This window comes from Artibeus jamaicensis, unplaced genomic scaffold (genome assembly GCF_021234435.1).
Source record: "Artibeus jamaicensis isolate MK-2021 breed Jamaican fruit bat unplaced genomic scaffold, CSHL_Jam_final scaffold_916, whole genome shotgun sequence".
Taxonomy (NCBI): domain Eukaryota; kingdom Metazoa; phylum Chordata; class Mammalia; order Chiroptera; family Phyllostomidae; genus Artibeus; species Artibeus jamaicensis.
The window spans coordinates 38,153,596-38,167,770 of record NW_026522059.1 but is presented as its reverse complement, the minus strand read 5'-3'; the positions used below and the strand labels follow the sequence as shown (position 1 = coordinate 38,167,770).

The following is a 14,175-nucleotide window of genomic DNA, read 5'->3' as shown; positions in this document are numbered from 1 at the left end:
ATACAAATGGCAAAAAAATTTTGATGTCAAAATTATAAAATGTTAAGTTCCAAATTTGGGGGCATTCATCTGGAAAAAAACCAACCTTCAAAAAAACATTAAATGTTATTCTACATACTGGGAATTTTAAAAGTCTGAAATAAACTAAATAATCCAATTGTAAAATAAACCACAGTATGTGTTTTCTTTTAGAACATAAATTAAAAATAAGGAATACCTGGTAATGTCTACAATACACCAATTCCAAAGTTCTTTTCAAAGAAGCTTATATCAAGAACTGCCAGCAAATCCCTTCATTTTACCCACAATACAGTCCTCTGTCACAGATTCAGCAAGACGAAGTACACTCTATTTTCTAATAGGGATAGCAAGGGGCATGTTTTCCATACGGGAAACAAAATGTTTTTGTTCTTTTTCATCAAGGCTACTATTTGCTACTGTGACTTACATTATCATACTGTTTATTTCCTTTCTATATTCTATAATCTAAAATGCAAAATTATAGGTGCTTCATTTTCTAAATCACATCATATCACAATACTGGCATATTACTTAAGGAAAGTTATTCTGACAATAATTCTTGTTTACTTTTGAGCAAAATATATGTAAATGCGACAGAATTAAAAGAGTACTCATCTGAAAAGAGAATAAGCTGATTGCCTTACCTGTCTACAGCAACAACAACACTCTGAGAACTGGTCTCTCCAATGGATTCCTGAATACTCGCTATCTGCTTCCAGTCCACATTTCCTCCAACTACCACACATAAAAGAGAGTCACTTCAGTCGCAAAAGAATTCTGTGGAGAATACACTTAGAGTTCTAAAACACATTTCTGAAATCAGTTACTTTCCTAATAAAAGAAATAATGATTTGGGTAATCTGTTTGGCATCAGTGACCTGTATCAAGGCCAAATGTGCTTCATGAGCTATAGTATACCAACGTATATAGACATGGTTATTAAAATACAAACTCTGTTTGCAAATATTACACAAATTAAGAGCCACTGAGAATTAGATCACAAAATTAATGGCATTAGGCATAATTACTCTTAATGTTTAAGAAACAGCAATAATCCAGGTTCCAATGATACCTTCTTAGGGTGAGTCCCAATTCCATATAATTAATTAGATCTCCCCTGTGATTTAATCTCCAGTCCCGTTTATAAATGCTTATTGGAAATTCTAACTGTGTGTTCTAATATTCTCTTACTCAAAAGAATCATTTCCCCCAAAACTGGTTCCATATGTTGGACAACAGAACAACTTCCTTAAGTTTTCAAACTCTTAACCTACAATCATCTTTGAGATCTTTCCCCTCCTCTACTAGTCACTAAATCTTTCCTTTGACCTATTTTCCCATCATTGACTCATTTTCATTCCTACTCAGTTTTGAAGCCTATTATTTTATTTAATACACATATACAAGGTCTGTCTGAAGGTATCTAGTCATGTACTATGAAAAACAGACATATTTATTGAAGAAGATACAAGAAACACTGTACACAGGACAATGATGCCTCAGTCCCCTTCAAAGTAGGCAATTTAGGACCTCACACAGTTCTCCCAATCGCCATTAGCTGCCCTACTATATTTTCCTGAATCTCGTTGATAGTCTGAAATATCTTCCCTTTCAAAGGTTATTTTAGTTCTAAGAAAAGCCAGAAGTCACAGGGTACCAAATCTTGGCTATAGGTGGGTTTGATGTTTTGCCAAAAAATTCTGCACATGACCTGATGCATGAGTGGGCACACTGTTGTGATGAAGTTGTCAATCACCAGTTGCCCATAGCTGTGGCCTTCTGCATCATTCAAATAGTTTCCATGGAGGAATGTTCAAGCTTAATACAAAATTTGATGCAGATTCGTTGCTCTACTTGCTCAGTCCTTGAATGGGACAGCCACACAGTACACATGCTCACTTAATGACGTCTACTGCCTCCACTGACTAGTACAGTGAGGTTGCCATTGTTCACACATGCGCATTCCAGTCCACTCTCCTTGGCTGCCAGGTTATATCAATGTTGTGCAAACTGTTCTTGTTACATTAACAATGGCTGGACTTTTTCCAGACAGACCGCATTGAATATACAGACTAAACCAACTTGACTGTCTATTCTACATCCTCTTCTAGATTAAATTCTGACTACAGCATCCTGCTGAAGAAAGCATCTGTTTGTTGCCCGAGTAGGTGACAGGGCACAGATGTACAGGGGTGAACAGCAGCTACCTGGGTTAACCAATGAGATGGCCTGAAAGGAGGGCTCTGTCTCACAGAGCCCAAGCCAACAGACTGGCTCCATCTTGAATGCGATGGAAAATGATTAATCAGGAGTGAGTGGAGAATGGGGCAGGCCAGAGAGAGAAGTAGATGACACAACAGAAAGCCTAGATAAAGCATGAAAGAGAGGTGGCAGAGTGTGGCTGATTGCTCCAGGGGCTTGGAAGCCTCAAATTTTTATTTCAGATCCATAATGTGTCCATTTTTCTATGAATTCCCTTCTCCTATCAGGATAAGGGAGGTCATCTCATATCCTTGCAACTCAAGTGGCACACCTGCCTTTACAGCAAATTAATTTTAATTCACTTTCAAAAAACCCTAATAAAAATTATCAGCATGTATTGTCATTTCTCGTTTGACTAAATTTTTAGAAGACAAAATACTTCACTTCTGAGCTTGGCAAAATTGAGCCCTAGCAATTTTTACTTGTCAATATTTTGGCATTCCCACACTCAGTAGGTGTTTAAAAAAAGCCTTTAAAATGCTATTGAATCAATCAAGGCACATTCATTTCACTTGTCTGTAAACATTTTTCATCCATATCTTGTGCTATCTACTGGAGTAATTACAGTTCTAATGCTCCAAGTCAGACTTTCAGGTTACACAAGTCACCATGCAGGTACTCAGGCAGCTCGAAATCCTGCTGCTGCATCACCGAGTTAATTAAGTCTACACCTGCATCTCCCAGAACCACAGCATCACAAGGAGGTATGGACTGTATTGCTGGCTGACACAGTTGGATAACCACTGGGAACTAACTGTCTCCAGTCCAATTTAAAGCCACAACATGGTCCTGGTCATTACTTCTTTCCCTATGGGTCATTTTTTAAGCCTAAAATTCTTTTGGATTTCCTAAGAATTTTTACTGCAAGCAATAACAGAGAAATCACTAAGAGATAAAAAGACAGAAAATGTCCAGAAACATATTACTACAGTACAACGCCTTGAAAGTTAAATACTCCTAGATCTCAGGTGTATTCCTTCCTGCTCTCTAAATCAGGTGTCTAGATTTCTTGGTTTGAGGGTGGTGGGGAAGAAGACTAGAGAATAATCCAGAAACCATTACTATATTAGCCACTGTACTAAGTCCATTTATGTATGTTCTTATTTAATTCTAACAACTCTATAAGTAGATATTACCATTAGTTTGCAAAAGAGGAAACCAAATTTTAAAGAATTAAAGTTTCCTGTACACAGTAAGGAAGAAATATACAGAGTTTATACCCAGAACTATTAGTTTTCAAAATCAAAGACAGCCTAAACAAATCAAAGACAGCCTAAACAAGTCAGAGATAGCCTTAACTTTGCTTCTTCCTGATGGAACTTTTTCCATTTATGACTAAAACTGCACTATCTTTGGTTCTTCTGCACCCACTTTCACTATTTTCCTTTGTTCTGTTGGGTTAAATCTGGAAGTTTCTGGCCAGATTGAGCTCATGGGGAATTGCGGGAAAGTTTCCATTTTGGCAGAAGAGTTTAGTTAGGTGTGCACGATACCTTTGAAAAATCTGAATGCGAATGCTTTCTCCAGTGGCCCTATTTAACATTTTACACAAGCCTTCACTTGTTTAAACTATCTACTTAATCTTAAAAACAGATAACTTCAAGATGTACCTTTCTTAAACCTCCAACTTTGACATTAAGACTAAGGGTCATTTAACATTGCCAACTATTCCAGACAAAAAAAGACTTAATTCTCTACACAGCCATCTTGCTTTTCCTCATAACGTTAGCCACAGAGCATTTTATCATGTCCCTCCAATTATATCTCATTGCTAAAATAAAGTTACTTACATTGAGCAAGTTAAAAACAATTTTTGCTACTTCATAAAAATAATTAAGAAATGCTCACCCAGCCCCAGCCCCACAAACTCATCAGGAGCCTGATCTTTTGTTCCAGTAAGGGGTCCTTCTCTGCCTCGCACTGTTCCAGAAATGTATCGAGGTTTCACTCCAGTTCCTATAAGCTGTGCAAGCTCCAACTGACTGATGCACTTCAGAATCTTAATTTTTAAAAAAAGAATAAAATTAAGTCCATGTTAAAAATGTTTGCAAAAATGTTTAAATGTATGCAGTCATGATTTAAACATAGGCTACATTATAAATCATTATAAAAAGCTAAATGTACTTATCCTGAATGTACTAAATTAATTTTCTCCCCAAACACTTAAGTGTGTCATGATAGAACATTTAGAATTAGCTGATTTTATAAACCAAGTTGCAAAGTTGAAAATAAAGTGCTTATACCTCATGCCATGAATTTCCTAAATAATTTCCATCTGTATGAGCCACTGTGATAAGTGTTTTAATTGTGTCAATGTTCTTCTGCTTCATTTCAGTAATACCAGAACTCACTGTAAGTAAGGTAAATCTTGCTAGTGCCTGGACATAGGCATCTCTTTCCAGCTATAAAAAAAAGAAAAGTAGACTTTACATGGCTGTGAACATAATACAGTGATCCTTAATCCCCAATGACAAACTATTTACTTGTGTAGTAAGTTTTAAACTGATGAGTCATGAGTTACATACCATTTAAAAGTTTAAATTTTAAGATAAATGAAAAAGAAAAAATTTTTTTCTAAAAACCAAAGGTGATGACAGTATCAAATCAAGATTTTATTAATAATACATACATTCATATAGTAAAAAACATTCACTGAGTACTTCTTTTCAAGTACTGTGTGAACTAGCAGAAACCTGATTTATAAATTTGCTCTTTTTACCACGGCTAGGCTGTGCTCTTTAAGCTCTAACATTCATAATCAAATATGAAATGGGTTTTTAAAAAAGAAAGCAAGCTTTCTTGCTAACTTATCATACAAAGCATATAAAATACCAGAAGGGACTGTCTACATGAAAATTACATACTACATACCTGGTTCTCTTAATGACAACTTGTTCTCAGGGTTAAGTGATATACATAAACACAGGGTGGGTTAAAAGTAGGTTTACAGCCGTAAGTACATGAAACACAATTTATTATTGTATTATTATTTATGCTTGTATTAGTTTCCATACAAACAACTGTAAACCTACTTTTGCTCCATCCTATATAAAAATATATATAAGTATGAATTTGCAACACATTTAAATAAGCTATATGAATTAACATATAGAAATTTAAAGTCTTGAAGAAAATTGTAGACTAAACTTATGATGAATTTTAGACATACCAGTACGGAACGACCCTAACTTGTCATAGCTTCTCACAAACTTAAATTTGTTTAATATATTTTATTGATGATGTCATTACAGTTCTATTTCCCTCCTTCATTCCCCTCCACCCTGCACACCCCTCCCCCACCATTCCCCCCCTTTAGTTTATGACCACGTGTCTCAAGTTCTTTAGATTCTATATTTCCCATACTATTCTTGCCCTCCCCCCTATCTATTTTCTACCTACCATCTATGCTATTTATTTTCTGTACCTTCTCCCCCCTTCTCCTCCTCCCACTCCCCTGTTGCTAACCCTCCATGTGATCTTCATTTCTATGGTTCAGCTCCTGATCTAGCTGTCCTCTTAGTTTGTTTTTGTTTTAGGTGTGGTTCTTAGTAACTGTGAGTTTGCTGTCCTTTCACTGTTCATCTTTTTTATCTTCTTTTTCTTAGGTAAGTTCCTTTAAGATTTCATATAATAAGGGCTTGGTGATGATGAACTCCTTGAATTTGATCTTTTCTCAGAAGCACTTTATCTGTCCTTCCATTCTAAATGAAAGCTTTGCTGGACAGAGCAATCTTGGATGTAGATCCTTGCCTTTCATGACTTGGAATACTTCTTTCCAGCCCCTTCTTGCCTGTAAGTTCTCTTTTGAGAAATCCGCTGACAGTCTGATGGGAACTCCTTTGTAGGTGACTGTCTCCTTATCTCTTGCTGCTTCTAGGATTGTCTCCTTCATTTTAATCTTGGCTAGTGTAATGATGATGTGCCTTGGTGTGTTCCTTCTTGGGTCCAACTTCTTTGGGACTCTCTGAGCTTCCTGGATTTCCTGGATTTCCTTTGCCAGACTGGGGAAATTCTCCTTTATTATTTGTTCAAATAAGTTTTCCACTTGATCTTTCTCTTCCCCTTCTGGTACCCCTATAATTCGGATGTTGCAACGTTTAAAGATGTCCTGGAGGTTCCTAAGCCTCTCCTCATTTTTTTGAATTCTTGTTTCTTCATCCTTTTCTGTTAGGTCATTTTTTTTTCTCTTTCTGGTCCACTCCTTTGATGTGAGTCCCAGTTTCCTTTCCATTACAATTGGTTTCCTGTGCATTTCCATTCATTTCAATTAGTTTAGCCTTCATATGTTCCTCTAATTTGTGACTATAATCAACCAGTTCTGTGGGCATCCTGATCACCAGTGTTTTGAACTGTGCATCTGAAAGTTTGGCTATTTCTTCATTGCTTAGATTTATGGGCTCTGGGGCTCTGAGTTCTTCCTGAGCCATGTTTTGATCTGTTTGCACCTGTTACATAGGAGAAGAGGAGCCTTGGTTGTTCACCAGGGCGGGGCCACCCAGGTCACTAGTTTGTGACGTTGTATGTTGTGGCGGGGTCAGAGAGGGACAATGGCGGTCCCCTCTGCCACTTTCCGCCACTGGGGCCTGCACAGTCTGTCTCACTGCTTCGCTCCTTCACCAGTTTATCTGCGCTCGACTGTGGGACTTTGGTCAGCCCTCAGTGAGTCCACCGCCTTGCGCCCTCAGTGGGTCTGCCTGGTACTCCACACCTGGGATCCTCCCACAGCTGCCGGCTCGCCTGGGTTGCGTGCCCCGGTCAGTCCGGTGGATCTTTCCTGCCCGATCCCGCTCTGCTGCTGGCTCTGCCCCTCTTACTGGTTTGGCTGAAGGGTTTGTTGTTGTCAGACTTCCGTATAGTTCAATTTTCTGTGGTTTGGCTGCGTTTTTGTTGCTAAAACTTTGTTGTTTTTAAAAACAACAAAGTTTTTAAAACAAAACTTGGTTGTGTGAGAAGGCGCAGTGCTTCCACCTATGCCTCCATCTTGGCGGAAGTCCTCACAAACTTAAATATTAAGATTCACTTGAATTACATCATAAACTGGAAATTAGTGCCTCATAAGTCAGACATAAAAATGAATTTAAACTACAGTGATGGCATAAGTAATTTACGTTTTCCAGACTGGCTATGAAGGCAAAATTCTTTGTTACCTGAATGCTGAAAATGCATGCAATTCTGATTGCACATCGTATACCTTCCAGGCAAAGAGAGGCTACGTCCGTGTCATCGCAGTCTTGCAGACCCACGCTGAACGCAGCCAGAAATGGTGTCCAAGCCAACTAGGAAAACCAAAATTTAAAATATATCATGGACAGCAAATGCTAACTAAAAATTATGAAAACACTACATTAATATTTCTCAAGGCTTTCAGATAATAAATGATTTGAGGAAGTCCTGAAAAAAGAAAGCAATGAGTTTATCAGCATAGCTATTTGGAAAGCTAAAGGAACGCTATTTTTTCCTTTCCTTAGATGAAAGGAAAAAAAAAACTGCATAATGCTGCCTGGCTTAAATAAATGTGAGAAAAGATTACAGATTCAGTAGAAGGCCCTGGGCATATTTTAAGCCTTTACAAATTATTCGCATCAATAAAAAATGGGATATTCAATATTCATAAATATTTGCTTTACTCCTGACTTGAGAATCTCCTCTGTAAGCTTTGTCCCTTGCAATGTCATGGACTGCTTACTTCCAAGAAAATCCTTTAGCCATTTTCTAGCTGCAAATTACACTTTACTATAGTTTACTACACTATACTTTACTATAGAAACTTTAAAGTTTCTATACTTTAAGCTGCTCCCTGGACATCATTTAGCCTTATTATTATTTTTTTTGTAGTCAAGTATTTTACATTGAGACATCAGTGATATCTCTGGTTCCTAGTTGGGCAATACTTTAAAAATAAAGTCCAATAAAATATTTCTTTATTACAGACAGTGAAAGCCAACAAACACTAAGTTTTACTATAAAAACTGAATACCTAGCCCTGACCAGTGTAGCTCAGTTGACTGGGTGTCATCCCACAAAGCAAAAGGTCACTGGTTTGATTCCAGGTCAAGGCACATGCCTGAGATGCAAGCCAGGTCCTCAGTTGGGGGCTGGTCCCTGGTTGTGGCATGTGCTAGAGGCAACTGATGATGTTTCTCACACACATCAATGTTTCTCTCCCTCTCTTTCTTCTTCCCTTTCCCTCTCCCTAAAACTAAATACTAAAACATTAAAAAAAAAAAACCCAGAATACCTAGAGAAATTGTAATGGAAAAGAACAACAACAAAGAGATGCCTTCTGATTACTGAAAATCCTAATATCAAAACATAAGTGTGTATTAGTGTGTCCATGTGTGTATGACCTTGACTTGTCTGATGCAAGAGTATTTGCTTTTAGTAAGCCATGATGAAGCAGAACTATACAATCAGATAGCCATATGAATGAAAAAATGTTTACATGAGTATGCTATAGAAATGACAACTGAAATGATTAAAAGATCTAAAAAGTTTTTAGCATTGTGAAGAAAAATACAACACTTTTCTTGTAACAACAGAAAGTCTAGAAATAAAAGTACATAATCCCTAACAAAGGAGCATAAACCATAATACCTAACTTGTAGGCTTAGCTTTGCCACTTATTTATCTCTCTGAACCTCACATTTCTTCCTGTTTAATAACTAGACCACCACTGGAGAGATGCTGTGGGCAGCATATGAAGTGTAGAAACTTCTAAAATACAAAGTAATACAAAAAAGTTGTAAGCTATACATTCTAAGAAACAGAATCTCTATTTGAAACCCTGTATAATATTTTATATGAGAAGCATATAAGCCAGTGAAAAAAATGTTTAACTCCATTAGAGATTAAAGACAATGATTTCTCCAATCAATCACACCAAATAATACCCAAGGGACGGTGAAATTAAATTGCCCATTCATTAGCTGTATAAAACATTCACAGAATGTAGTTTGGCAACATGTAGAAAGATTCATAGTAATGTTTATATCCCTCATAGTATAACCCATTCTAGAAATCTCTCCTACCTCCCTTTACCCAGTCAGTGCTTATTTAGCAAGTACTTGTTACAAGCCAGTTATTGTGCTAGATACTGGGAAAAGTATACAGAGCAGATGTAGTCCCTTGCCTCATAAAGCTTAAAGTTGAGTAAAGAGATATACTTGATATATATGTTAATGCATATATTAAAATAAATAAATGTATAAATACAAATTGTTATAAATACAATGAAGAAAAGAATAGCATGTCACAAAAAGGGACCTATTTTCGATTATAAGGGTCAGAGTAGAACTCTCTGAGAAGGTAACATTCAAAGTGGACACTCCTCAGGCAAAGGAGAAAAGAGTACTCTAGACACAGGACATAGCTTGTAAAAATGCTCTAAAGAGAGAAAGATTTAAGACATTCCGGATCTAAAGAATGCCAGTGTGACTGCAGACCCCCTTGTGTGTTAGTTTCATCACAGTATCATGCAGTCAGTGAAGGGCTGAGGGTAACATTGCATTTTTTTCCTTAAAAGATCACTCTGGCCTTTGTAAGTGGATAAGAGGAGCACAAAAGTAGGCATAAGGACACCAGTTAGGAGGGTACTACAGCAATAAGAGCAAGAAATGAGAGTGTTCGAAAAGAATAATGGCAATGCTTACAGGATATTTACATCAACTATGCCTGATGCAGATCATAAAAGCTATTGGTGAATTCTTAATGAGATGGGGAATACTTAAGTAAGAAACAGCAAGATACGCAAATTCTATACATAGTATGATCACAACTGTTTAAGATAAAAAAAGTTGTATAAAAACATATTAACATGAATTTTTTCTGAGTGCTGAATTATAGCTCATTTCTTATTCTTTTGGTTTTATCTACCTCTCCCTTATTAAAAACATCTAAAAATAAAAACAAAATAAGGGTATAAGATTATTCAAAACAAAACAAAGTCTGCTTTATAAAGTTTATTTCATAATGAAAAGATATTTTTTATATTTCAACATCATTTTCTATATTATTCCAAACAATAAGGCCAGTTGTACTACACTATTCCTTCTACCATTACCTCTTGAGAGCCCCTCCTATCCTATAATTCTTTATCAACTTTTGGAAATATCACTGTCATACAGATCTTAAAGTAGAGGTAGAATTTTAAAATTTTACAGCTAAGAGGAAGCACTGAAATCTTGTAGTTATTTTTACCACATTCCATAGTGAATGCCTGTCTGCTTTAGAACTTGAGTTGTGATCTTTAGCCTCCACTGACCATCTTACCACCCTTTCTCACAAACTAGAATACGCTTTACCCATTTTCCCTTCTCGAAAAACCAGACTCCTCTCCACTTCCCTATAATCCTTATGCTGCACTGCTTACTCATTCTAGAATTTGGAGAAAGGATAGAAAAAAACAGGAAGTGAAAAAGGAATGAGAAATCCTTTTCCTGAATCTCGTTGATAATCTGAAATATCTTCCCTTTCAAAGGTTATTTTAGTTCTAAGAAAAGCCAGAAGTCACAGGGTACCAAATCTTGGCTATAGGTGGGTTTGATGTTTCGCCAAAAAATTCTGCACAAGACCTGATGCATGAGTGGGCACACTGTTGTGATGAAGTTGTCAATCACCAGTTGCCCATAGGGAAAAGGAATTTTCAAGAACCAGAATCATTCTCAGCACATCAACCTAACATAAATTTATAAACATAAATAATGCTCCCTACTATTCCTTACTGTCCTTTCTGGGCTCCAGGCTCACTCAAAACCCTCCTACTGGTTCCTGTGCCAGAAACACTGAAAGAGAGCAAGGGAGGCTCAAGATTATTTGGAATTTTAGGTAACTCCAAAGGTTTAAAGAGAATTCATTTAGAGAAAACCAGAAGGAGGATCAATGATCATTCTCTGAAATCTTTCTATTCTTAAGATCATATACCTATTAATTGCTAATAGTGCATACCTTTTGCTATTCTCTTTAAGAAAAAAATTATACTTATCATGTTCTAAATAGCATGGCTTTTGCTTCCAGGTCCACACTAATGGGCTATGTCACTATATTTCCTTAACTGAAAAATATACTGAACAAAGTTATATGTAAATGTACACTACAATGAGAAGTTACTAGTAACTCTTACCTTAAACATGGGTCTCACATGCTCTAAATGTGTTGCACTTGTAAAAGGCGCTTGTACATGGCTCACGGCTTCCATGAGTGCTTTAGCTGTCTTAGCCATCTGTTCCATTTCTAAGTTATACAGAAGTCTCCTCTGTTTTTCGCTGGCTACATCTGAAGCAGCAAACACCATTAGCATGTAAACTAGAAAGCATTTAAAAATGTTATTTTGATGGTTTGTTATAAATAATAAACACCAATTAACACTAATTATTAATAGTTCTAAGAAGTCAGACATGAATGGTCACATAGTTATAATTCCACTTGTATGAAATACCTAGAGTAGGCAAATCCATAGAAACAGAGAGCAAACTGGTGTAGCCACTGGGGGTTAGGGGTGGGAGGAACCTGGAGAAACTGCTTAACGGAAATAGGGCTTTATTTGGGTGATGGAAATATGTTTCAGACCCAGACAGAGCTGGTGGTTGCACAACATTATGAATGTATCAAAATGCCTCTTCACTGCTCACTTCAAAATGGTTAATTTTCTATTATACAATTTTTCACTCCAAAAATGAAAAATACAAAAATTCTGAACTAGGGAGTAAGGGATAAGTGGAAAATCTATAGAGAGGGAAGGAAGTAGGTATAAAGCCGTCAGAATGAAAGTATTAGGGAAACAATGCAAACCTGGGATCGAAAAAGAGATGTTAAGAAGAAATAGCATCTTTGTACAACATGTCTGAATGGTAGCGTATGAGTTAACAAGAAAACAGTGGCCTTGACACTCCAAGATGATTTTAGGATTTGAGAACACCACCATCTCCTTCCCGTATCCAGTTTCTCTTTGATTTATGACTATCACATACAAAATAAGCCAGAGAAAGAGGGACATGAAGATGTAATAATATAGGTATGAGGAAGAAAACTGAATCTTTGGTACTGGACTGCAGGAAGAGTCAAGGATGCCTAGTACAACATCTGGCTTTGCTACTCTTTGAATTTTAGGTGTAGAGAATTAATAAAAGTTTTTACATTACACTCAGCACATAAGTTCAATGCATCTTCAGTTTCCTCATCTATAAAAATTGAGGGAGAACTTACTAAAATTCTTTAAGATCATCCCCTATATTATTCCAAAAGATAAGGCCAGTTATGCTCCACTCTTCCTTTTAATATCATCTCCCTGGCCCCCAACTCTCATAATTCTTCATCAGCTTCTAGAAATACATACATCACATAGGTGTTTTTGCTTGTCTCCTGTCGATAGAACTCAGCTATTATAATTTGTTAAGTAAAGCCTGACAGTTCATTTCCAAGTGCCAAGTGCTCAGAAAGGAAGGGGCCCTCTTTCCACATTACTGTTATATTTTTAAGGCACAACCCTTGCCCCATTCCTGTAGTCAGAGTTGAGATATAATTTAACCACAATCGTCTACATGTGTAGAAAGTCTACCATGGAGCCAGGCCCACAGCTGGCTACTGATGCTGGTAGACCTAGGACTCTGCAGTGATACACTTGTGGTGCATCTGAAGTAGTGATTTCCAGTTCCACAAGCTACCCCACAGTCCTAACCTTCCCCATCCCCATGACTCAACCCTACTTCCAACTGCCGTTTATCTATGGTGATATATGAAGAGACCCTCTCATATAAATATGTTGTTGCTTGTAGGTGATAAGGAGGCAGAAACAAAGACTAAGAGTTGAAGTCTGACTTTTGAGGTTGCCCAACCAATCTCTCTGACCTCCAAATCTGTGCTTAGATGAACTGCTAAACGGGCAAATACATATTAAACACACACTAATCCATGCATATTATGTAGCATTTTCCATTAATCATTGGTCAGAGCTATATTTCTTCAGCATGTAAGAAAAAAACACAATCATATCAGCAAATGCTCTATTATAATACTTCTCATCAACCTAAATAATACTCTAACCAAGGGAAAAACTCTTTTAAGTACCCTTATTTTTTTGTCCTAAACAATTAGAATTCAATTGATTTAGATACTTACTTTGTTTACTCGATTTTGTTGGGATTGTTAGTTCTTTTGTTTCTTTCATTGATATCTTTTTTCCAGCTATTTCATTGTAGATGGCAGATAAATATTCTTCAGGAAGGTCTTTACTGTCATTGATACCTCTATTCATCTTAATGTACTGTTCCTTTGTCATTTTATTTTTAACCTAGAAATGAAAAGCCATTACAATTGCTAAAAATTAATGAAAATTCACTTGGGTTTTAAGAATTTAAATACTCATATGAGAGAATTTATACATAATCTGAGGACAAGAAGTAAAAAATGCTCAACAAAACACACTAAAACAAAAAACTCATGGAAAATGACAGCAATGTAGAAAAGACCCATGCTGGCAGATACTAATTCACCTTGTTATACTGGGCACATGAATCAAAGCCAGTTGCTACTAATGATGAAGACAAAAAGATGTATTCTAAATATACCTCAAATTTTTTAAAAATTCACTGATTCACACTGTATGTAAAAGGTAGTTAATTGTAAATATTCTAGGTGAAGAAGAAACATGAATGATCTGTTAAACTTCACCTATATTTAAACATTGAAAACTAAGAATGAGAAGGATTCTTCTAAAGCGTTCTTCAGCCCTAGCTGGGTAGTTCAGTTGGGTTGGAGCATCACTCTGAACACCAAAAGGTTGTGGGTTCAGTCTCCAGCTGGGATGTATACAGAAGGCAACTGACCAATGTTTCTCACATTGATGTTTCTCTCTCTTATCAATGTTTCTCTCTCCCCTACTTCCTCTCTAAAACACTT

The 14,175-nt window shown here is 36.6% G+C and overlaps 1 protein-coding gene across 3 annotated transcripts in view; it reads right to left on the bottom strand.

The window, feature by feature from the left end:
- Window positions 1-14,175, bottom strand: part of ARFGEF1 (ADP ribosylation factor guanine nucleotide exchange factor 1) — a 106,549-nt gene that overhangs the window by 26,223 nt on the left and 66,151 nt on the right. For all 3 annotated transcript variants that reach the window (XM_053661015.1, XM_037148904.2, XM_037148903.2), the window contains exons 18-23: window positions 13,396-13,567; window positions 11,402-11,553; window positions 7,431-7,559; window positions 4,527-4,685; window positions 4,132-4,282; window positions 666-756 (exon numbers count right to left, since the gene is read on the bottom strand). In XM_053661015.1, coding sequence (XP_053516990.1) covers window positions 666-756; window positions 4,132-4,282; window positions 4,527-4,685; window positions 7,431-7,559; window positions 11,402-11,553; window positions 13,396-13,567 — 854 coding nt within the window. The remainder of the gene's footprint in view (window positions 1-665; window positions 757-4,131; window positions 4,283-4,526; window positions 4,686-7,430; window positions 7,560-11,401; window positions 11,554-13,395; window positions 13,568-14,175) is intronic.